Source organism: Epargyreus clarus, unplaced genomic scaffold (genome assembly GCF_041222505.1).
Source record: "Epargyreus clarus isolate Ecla_fem2 unplaced genomic scaffold, WU_Ecla_fem_2.2 ptg000025l, whole genome shotgun sequence".
NCBI classification, from domain to species: Eukaryota; Metazoa; Arthropoda; class Insecta; order Lepidoptera; family Hesperiidae; genus Epargyreus; species Epargyreus clarus.
Window position 1 is genome coordinate 406,419 of NW_027332232.1, and position 10,361 is coordinate 416,779.

The 10,361-nt window shown below is 34.9% G+C and overlaps 1 protein-coding gene and 1 long non-coding RNA gene across 2 annotated transcripts in view; one reads left to right on the forward strand and one right to left on the reverse strand.

The window, feature by feature from the left end:
• LOC140752864 (GILT-like protein 1) overlaps positions 1-9,726 on the forward strand; it is a 34,662-nt gene extending 24,936 nt beyond the window's left edge. The window contains exons 6-7 of the mRNA XM_073087223.1: positions 7,844-7,996; positions 9,415-9,726. Of these exons, the coding sequence (XP_072943324.1) occupies positions 7,844-7,996; positions 9,415-9,507 (246 nt within the window). The 3' untranslated portion in view covers positions 9,508-9,726. The remainder of the gene's footprint in view (positions 1-7,843; positions 7,997-9,414) is intronic.
• LOC140752866 (uncharacterized) lies at positions 418-7,688 on the reverse strand. The gene is made up of 3 exons (XR_012103477.1): positions 7,362-7,688; positions 6,279-6,445; positions 418-527 (listed from the first exon to the last, which is right to left on the reverse strand). It is a non-coding gene; the product is annotated as an uncharacterized LOC140752866 (long non-coding RNA).
• Positions 9,727-10,361: the final 635 nt, after the last annotated feature.

The window sequence follows — 10,361 nt, forward strand, 5'->3', positions numbered from 1 at the left end:
AGGCGTCTCAACTTTGTGTGCAATAGCAACGCTTGTGGTTGACCTCAGGTAGGAGTCTGATCTTATCTGGGGTTGATTACAATTATTTATATGGCACGTAGCCACTTAGCGGGTTTAAAGGTGGTTCGACTTCAGTGGCATCACCGCCAGAACTATTTCTACTTCATAATAGCAGTGTTAAGCGCTGCTGTGTTCGGGTCTGAAGGGTGTGGTAAGAGATACATGCTTTTCGGGAGGTTCCAACTTAGTCCTCAGAGGTAGCGGCGCATCTGTGGCCGAACTCAGGTAGGAATAGCTAATCTTATCTGGGGTCGATTACAGATGTCCATGGACGGCAGTATCCACTTACCATCAGGTTAACAGCATACTGGTCTGCTACTCCTATATTATAAAAAATTGAAAATTAGACGAGCTTACCTGTAAGCGAAGTCTGATTATAATTTTATGAATGGTGATCTGAAATATAATTGAGAATTACAATGTAGTATCCTTCTTCCCACTCGTCGGCATCGCGATTGTTTAGCCTTCTAAAAACAAAAAAAGTTTTAAGACCACTGACACTGCGTATGACAGTGACACTATATTGACAGCTACCTCACTTAATTTAGAGTCTATCATTTCCAACTTAGTCTCCTTGATAATATGCATGCTGTCTATATCTAGGAGACTCTTTTGGTCTTATTGTTGCAGTATGGGTTTTGATTTTGGGAGGGTGGGTAATTATATTTCAGATCACCATTCATAAAATTATAATCAGACTTCGCTTACAGGTAAGCTCGTCTAATTTTCAATTTTATTTCATGGTGATCTGAAATATAATTGAGAATTACAATGTAGATGTTTAGAGACAACTGCAACAATGGAACATGTAATTAAATTAAAGATTTATTACCATACATATATATTATTATATGGATTTAATTACATTGCTGAATATTTATTCGTTCTGCACCATATGGATGAGATGTTGTGAAATCCATAGTGCTTAGTGAGATTTATTCTCAATAATAAAATATATATATATAAAATATATATAAAAATACAACATGAAAATATCATATTAATAAGAAATTTTCCTCTTAATTAGGTATAATTATAAAATATACATAATTATTAGGATTGCTAACTGAATATTTACTCTTACTGTATAATATGGATGAAATGTTCTGAAACACACAGTACTAAGTGAGATTCCCTCTGAATTAGATGAAATAATATTCAGTGCAATAATAATGCAATATTTTTCTCTAAATATATTATTACTAAAATTGGCCAACAATAATAATAATAGTAATATTGCAATTTAGTCAGTATTAATGATTCTTCAATTCAAGCTTTTGCACCTTGCAAAAAATAAATACATACAAGGTCGAAAATATGTTTTCTACCCTCCATAGTATGTCATAATTATGTGTAGAATTAATTACTTGGTCAATTTTATTGACACAAATAATACTATTTCCTTTGCTATGTAGCAATATATGTATAAATATGTTTCATATGTGATGTGCATTATATAATAATGTACTTTTATATAATACTATACTTATATGAACCAGTAGGTACATTGTATGTATTCCAATATTATTAAAATAGGAAGCCATCCCATGTTGAATATTTAGGAATTAATACCATTATTTATTGACAAATTATTATTGGGTATTTGATTTGATCTTGGGATGATGTATGCCCCATGTGAGATAAATTTATATTTTATGTTGTAGGTATACCCGGTATAATATTGGGTGTTATACCTACTTTGTTTCTTTATATTAGTGTGCATGTTCAAGAGGGACATGATCATTCTTAGATCAATGAAACATTTTAGTTTTATATGACTTCCTGTTTTTGTAGGTATGTATCGGATTTGCAAAAGTTACTTATATTTTTTGCTGTACCATGCTTATGCATGCCCTCTGTAAAGTTACATATCTATATGGTTGGTTGGAAAGCTTATGATGCGTTTCCTTTTGAAATCCAATCTGACTTTCGATCTAACATCTTTTCCTAAAAATGTGTGTAACTATCAGTTATGTGTATGTATAAGTTGATATCAGTTTTCATAACAGTATTTATGTATATGATTATTTCAAACCCCATTCATGACTAGACCAGAAAAGCTTATCTTTACTCAAAAGTATTTGTGCTGAGCATTTCCAGGATTAATTCAGTTTTAATAAGTCAAATATTTTATAATTTCCATGGGGTTCTGGCTTACTTAGCCTGTAATGATTACTAACACAACTGGTTCTAGTTACAGCTCTGCCAGTGATAAATTATAAAGTTATTACCCACATTTTTCTCCATCTTAATTCTTTAAGAAAAGGAAATTAGATAAATCTTCTATATATAATAATTATTTATATATATAATATAGTTTTCTTTGTTCCAGGTAAGATGTCTGCCATGTGTGTCCTATATAGTAATGTTAGAGTCCTATATAGTAACGTTCATCACACATACCCCTAAGGAATTCCTATTAATTCTAGGGATGCTAGACTTACATTTGAGAATTGATTGGACATGCAGCTTACTTTCTTTGTTTTATGTTTTATAAGAGCATCTAGGTATACACACTAGGCACAAAAAAACCCAAAGAAGATATCATATTAATGGCTGGCCATTCACATGATATAATAATATTGTTATTACTTTTATATCATTAATGTGTCACATATTACCATGGTGGACATTATTAAATTTCATTATGAAATGATAACAATTTCAGTTTTAGTGTAACTAACATAGACAGTATAAAGACTTAAGTGCAATAGCAATTCTCATATTATGCTTGTCTTTATTCCAGGGTTAATGGGCTGCTGTGTTATTTGTTGACCTGATGACTGGTGTATAAATGTATGATGCATGTTTCTATATAACCCCGGTGTTGCTAAAGGAAATGTTTAAGCAACAATATAAATAATATATTATTATTTGATTGCATTTGTAATGTTGGGAGTACCAGGCTTCTGTTGTAAAACATTACATAGGTACTACCAATCTTTAGTCAATTTTTTCATGATGATCAACCTCATATTTTAAGCAGTTATGTACAGTAAAAGTGAAAAATATGTGCAGATATTTAATAATTAACCATATGTTTGTGGACTGAACTTCCAAACCTTTAATTATTACTGTATTTATTCCTATTGAGTCACTGAAAGGTAAGTGTAATGAAATCCAAAATGTTAATTTTGTATAAATTCTCACATTTGTACATAAAGTTCACTCTTGACATTCACATATTTGCATTTATGTCACATATGCCACATAAATAAGTAATACTAAACAAGGTTTTTGAATTATTTACAAGTATGGACATTTGTTATTTAGCACATTTGTATTGTTATAGTATTGCAGGTATTGTTATAGTACCTGGCCTTAGAATAAATCATAAAGGTATTTGTGTCCAAAGACAACTCCAGACTTCTGGATTGATTTTATCACTGTAAACCAGTGTATTAAATACATGGAACAGAAAAAACAAGTGGAAGTGCTAAGTAGGCGTGGCGCGGCTTCCACTACTAGGCGGTGTTACTCTCACTTGCCTTCAAACGAGTCTACTCATGTTTGAGCGTCGGTTCGAGACAGATATTTGTCAAATTCTATAAAATAAATTATTAAGACATATTATGCTATTTTGGAATGTAAAAATGATAGCAGAAAGAAGACAATTAAAAATGGAGGTGTTTCGTACCATCACTGAGTACAATTTTATTTTATATTTCCTAAAATCTTAAAAATATCAAATTTAAAAATAATTTCCACATAGTCACGCTAACATCAACCTTAATGCTTTCAAATAAAGTTCATTTTTTAATTGATTCCACCATACCAAAACGTCTAGAAGAATCCACGCTACTCAATAAGTGATGGGGGCAAGTATATTTTTTCTTATCGATATTTTACAATATACATTATTATAAAGTGAAAATATTATATTTAGAAAATAAAATTATATAAATCTAAAATTAGGTTCTTGCGGCAAAAAGTATCGTAATACCTACTACGTAATAGCTGTAACTCACATAGCTGAGGTGTACTCACATATCATATCTCTCATGACATATCTCATTATTTTTCGATGGCTTGGATTTATGAGTGCTACTAGTAAGGAGAAATAGACCGATGCTATATAATTGTTAAGGATGCGAACAATTACTAAATGTTTAACATTTATATATTTACTTTATATCATTTACAAAATATATCTATGTACAAAAATACGTTAACTATGTAGTACGTAGTATTTAGAGTCTTGAACATTTTAACCTAACTATTTTTTTATAATATATTTTTAAAACAAATTTAAAATCTGCGGCAGCTTAAATAGCTAAAAACTTCATCTGTTACTCTATATATGTAACAAAATCTTAAGCTGCCCTTTTCAACAGCATCGGTCTGCTTTCGGGAACATTTTCGTTTCGTGCATTCATTTTTAGGATGTAATACTTATGTTTTTTATTTTACTTTTTAATAATTAATCCTTGTTTAATTTTAATTCTATTCTACATTTATAGCTAGCACAGTAAATCGATGAGTATCGATAATTTTATCGTAAATAAACTCTTTTGTCACTATTCCAGTAGGAGAAATATTACGCAAGTTTGGTCCGTAAGTTTAAAGTGCTTAGGGCTATAATTGCATAAAGCCCAATCACTGCCATCTATGGTCAAGTAGCGGAACTACATTTTCAAATACTAAATGACGTAAATGCTTTTATGTGTTGTAGAAAAATAAACTTTAATATTATACGCGCCTAAGTTGTTTTTACATATTCATTCTGTATATTTTAGAATACTTTCGAGTTAACTATAAATGACCAATAAAATGATATTTACTTTAGTAGTGTTATATGTAACAAGAAAAACGCAAGTGTGAGTTTGGCGACAACGGTTCCGATACATTCGCCGGTACTTACCACTTCTACTTGATTTTCTTTTCTATGATTAAATAGATAATTTAAAAACTTCAATTCAAGTTACATCTATATATAATAGAGTTATATATATTATGTAAGCTCAATGACTTTAAGTAGGTACTCTGTACCAGTAGTTAAGTGGTGCATTATAGTTCTGATTGTACTCCTTGATACAAATCTCCTTAGAGTTATACCTTAATAATACGAGTATTTCCTGAAATCCGCAATATCTTGAAATACACCTAATCTGGATGTTAGGATATTCATATATACCTATCCCAAAAGATATCAAATCAAACAGCTTTATATAGCTGGTAACTGATTAACTTTTATTATACATAATTTGTATATATGTGAGTAAGAGGTACTACAATATAACCCATGTAATATTGTTTACTTTGAGCCATGTATAGGTACCTGTTATTTGCTTATAAAACAGCTGAAATTGAGTAGGAACTATAGAGTATCCATAAAAAATCAATGAACTCTGCTCGATTGTGTTGAGGTATTAACACAGAATGCTACTATCCAAGCTAGGACTTCAGACGCTGGATCCAATATATACATACTTATAGTATTCTTTCTTCATGTGACTATAAATATATTGGACAGATATGTATCAGTATCAATAAGCCGGAGTCTTGTTTGGTTAATCATTGTCCTCCTGAGGTGGTTCTTTTGAGAGAACATGCCTTCTGTTCTATATCAAACATGAAACAGTTGTCATGTATATACACCAGTGTGTATGTGATAATGTGAAGAGCACATCTATTACCATTTGAGATCGAGCATTGGATTAACTAGTATACAAAAATAATTTTGTCATCAATGTTGTAAGATTTTTATCTTGACGCCATATATTAAATTTTAATATCATATAACACAATTGATTTGTGTGGAACAACCAATCTCAACCAATTTAAAATTGGCAACGGGGTGCTGCATAAAACATTTATGTCACAAATGTCTATTTTAGACATTGTTTTCTGATAAGATAGCTAGTCTTCTATCATTTGTAATGCAGCTAAGTGAGTTTCAATGTCTTCAGTATGATTCCGTTACATGAGCTCATGAGCATCATGCTGTGCAGTGAATCCTGATAAGATTCTTATATGCACGGGGTTATATTTGTTTTGGGTTAGCGCACCAGCAATGTGATGATTCCTATTTTCTGTTCTCCACCATGTATTACATATATTTTTATCGTGTGTATTGTGGTGGAGCATAAATGACCTATTATGACCTTTATAGGTAGCACTAGTTAAAGTGTTATTCTGAGAAGAGCATCAAAATGTACCAGGTTGATTTCCTCGGTTCTCATTGGAATATGTCATTCATCCAGTTGCTTCACACATACCTCCCAATTTTAGAGAGCTCTGATGATATTATTGTATTCACTCGTTGTCCCAGTATGTTGACATAATATTTTCCATTTCTGTTAGGACACTGTTTTGTCATATAGTTACAAATATGTTTTGCTATTTGCAATAACTCCATGAATGATTCCTGAAATTATAGCTGGTTCTGAAAATTATTTTGTCAGAGTTGGTATACCAGGGTTGGCATAACCTTGTGTTGTAGCAGCTCTAGCTTGGTGCTTATAAATCATTCATGCTTTATACTGTGTATTGTTAGTGCAATAGCTAGTGATGGAAGCATTCGAGCCATTTGCCACATATAAATGTTAGCGCAGGTATCTCGTACTCAATGGCGAATGAGTAAACGTTTAGTGTCAACAAAGTAATACTTGGAGTATCTCGTACTCGACGGTTCTGATGCTTTGTATATTCGACCACTTGCCACATAGAAATGTTAGCGCGAGTATCTCGTACTCAATGGCGAATGAGTGAAACGTTTAGTGTCAACAAAGTAACACTTGGAGTATCTCGTACTCGACGGTTCTGATGCTTTGTATATTCGACCACTTGCCACATAGAAATGTTAGCGCGAGTATCTCGTACTCAATGGCGAATGAGTGAACCGTTTAGTGTCAACAAAGTAAAACTAGGAGTATCTCGTACTCGACGGTTGTGACTCTTTGAATATTCGAACATTTGTCACATATAAATGTTAGGGCCAGCATCTCGTGCTTAATGGTGAACATGGGAACCATTTAGTGTCGACAAAGCGACGCCACGAGTATCTCGTACTCGGGTGGGTGGTACTCGTGGCTCGGGTGAATTTTATATTTGGACCATTAATTGCTAAATTATATGCATAAAAGTGCAAGCATCTTACGGCTAATGGCGAATATGAGCACCGTTTGGTGTCTGTAACGTGCAAGAGCGAGATTGGCGTGCGTTAATAGTTTTGAAGTTGTAGATACGAGAAAGTTTTTCAAACAATATAGTTTCTTTCTAAGCATATGTTAGTTATTTAGGCATTTTTATAGTTGTGCACACATAACTGTAAAAAATGAATACATTATTTTCTTACATACCTGGTAAGTGATTTGTACATAACCTATGAACCGGTGATCCAATCCGAGGAATTGCTTCGTAAATTCTTGCTACTGCGACCACAACTACGCGGACGTGATTCTTCATTCCTAGTTTCCATTTTTTCACTAGTTTTGCTTCACTATACACGTTTAACAAAACTTTGAAAAAATAATATCACGATGCCTTGGAAGCGCGAAAAAGAAGTGAGGTAGCTGTCAATATAGTGTCACTGTCATACGCAGTGTCAGTGGTCTTAAAACTTTTTTGTTTTTAGAAGGCTAAACAATCGCGATGCCGACGAGTGGGAAGAAGGATACTACATTGTAATTCTCAATTATATTTCAGATCACCATGAAATAAAAATACACTTATATTACTCATTGCATAAATTTCCTTATTTAAGTACACATTTTTACACGTATGTCTGAATTTCGTTATATATGTATACTTTTTAATAAGTCTGTTTTTTCTGTCTGTTCAGTGCCTGGACCAAGTAAAGCGATCATCCGAGTCTGTGAAGTTGAAGCAGTGCGCCTCAGGGGAGCAGGGCTCCGCGCTGCTGGCGGCGGCTGGCGACAAGACCGCGGTGGTTGGCCGTCCGCTCAGCTTCGTGCCTACTATCGTTATCAACGAGGTCAGTTGCAGCTTGATTGACCAATTACTGTGGTATTAAGACGCTTTCTACACTCACAGTCCCATCTCTAACGGACTAAGGTGGGGAGGGGGGAGGCGTTGACAATATGTCATGTCACGCAAGTCAATGGAGCTTTCGTGGTCAATTACAGTTTACTTGACCAATACGCTCAAAAACCCCCTTTCTGTTATAACAGCTATGTTAAGCGCTGCTGTGTTCTGGTTTGAAGTGTGTGGTAAGGGAAATATTTCTGAGGCGTTCCAGCTTAGTCCTCAGGGGTAGCGGCGCATGTGTGACTGATTCCGGTAAAGTGATCTTATCTCGGGTTGATTACAGATGTCCATCGACGACAATAGCCAGTTAGGACTAAAGAGCTGATATCGTCAAGTGAAGGGTATTAGGCCATAGTCCATTGCGGAAACTAAATGCGAAATGGTAGCCTTCCACAATTATACATTATTAAGGCCCTTTTTTTAAAGATCGCTAGTAAAGTCCACGCAAGACTGCTAGTCCGCTCTGAAGTTGTTGCGAGCAGGTGTAGTCATACAATTTGCTTTGGCGACGCGATTCATTTCTATATTCAGAGCGGACTAGCAGTTATACTCGGACTATATGCAGGTTTTCTCATTGTTTTCCTTCACCGTAAGCAAGTGATGGTAGTACTGAAGGTGGTAGAACCCTTTGTGGTTCCACTCCAGCGGCACCACCGCCACACCTATTTCTACCTTATAACCGCAGTGTTAGGCGCTGCTGTGTTCCGGTTTGAAGGGTGTGGTAAGGGAGAAAGACTTTTCCGAGGCATTCCAGCTCAGTCCTCAGGGGTAGCGGCGCATCTGTGGCCGACCTCAGGTAGGAATATCTAATCCTATCTGGGGTTTATTACAGATGTCCATGAGCGGCAGTAGCCACTTACCATCAGGTGGACTGCATGCTCGTCTGCTACTCTTATATTATATAAAAAAAGAACTTGTTTTAAAGATTGCTCAGGTATGTAGGTTTCCTCATGATGTTGTCCTTCATCTTAAACAAGTGATACTTAATCTGTAATAACTTGAAAATCGAAACACGGAAAGGTTTTACAACTGAAAGGAAAATTGTACCCCCAACCTGCACGGACGTTCTTGCCACGGACGTGTAAGATGTGGAATGAGCTTCCTCCCGAGGTATTCCCGGAGCGCTATGACATGGGGCTCTTCAAAAAAGGTGCAAAAAGAGCTCTCCTTCAAAGTCGGCGATGCATCGGCGACACCTCTGGTGTTGCAAATGTCCATAGGCGACGTTAACTACTTTCCATCCGGTAGCACGTCTGCTTTATCGTCAGGTTCAAATATATAAAAAAAAAACCCCTGAATTGAGGCCGAATTTTTAACCACTATTACTACTTTACAATAAGTTTTAAAATTCAAAATTTGTTTCAGAAATTCGACCAAGCCGTCCAAGACGCCGCCTTCAGTAACCTGAAGAAGGTGGTATGCGACCGCTCCACCACCAAATCAGCCAATTGCACGTAATACTAAAAATCTACTTTTACAATATTACAATAAGCTATACTTAGGTAAAAGTTTAAAATCTCTGTTGAATCTCATATGAGTATTCGTGACACTAGATGGCGCTATATCAGATAACTTCTCAATTGTATGGATAGATGACGTTGTACTCAATTTGAGATTAATTTTATGAACCCATTAATTTTGTAATATTTTTTATAACAATAAATTAAGTACTTATAATACGTCTTATTATTTCCCATTTCCCGTTTTTTTTATCTATACTAATATTATAAAGAGGAAAACTTTGTTTGATTGTTTGTAATGAATAGGCTCAAAAACTACTGGACCAATTTTAAAAATTCTTTCACCATTCGAAAGCTACATTATCCACGAGTAACATAGGCTATATTTTATATGAAATATATTTGATAAATAGATTTTGAGGCCGTACAAAGTCTGCCAGGTCAGCTAGTACATTATATAGCAAACGAGCATGCCATCCACCTGACGGGAAGCTACTGCTGTATGAACATCTGTAATCAAACTTAGATAGGATTGTATTCCTACCTGAGGTCGGCCGCAGATGCGCCGCTACTCCTGAGGACTAAGCTGGAACGCCTTGGATAAGTATGTCTCTTACCACCCTTCAAACCAGAACACAGCAGCGCTACTGCTGTTATAACAGAAATAGGTGTGACGGTGGTGCCGGAGTCGAACCACAGCGGATTCTATCATCACCTTCAAAAAATTTCTGTTTTATTATCTTCCTATGTCAGTATTTTTTTATATAAAATTGGAGTAGCATGCAGTCCACCTGATGGCAGTCTGTCGTATGTACCACCTGAAGCCGATCACACATCACTCCTGAGGACATT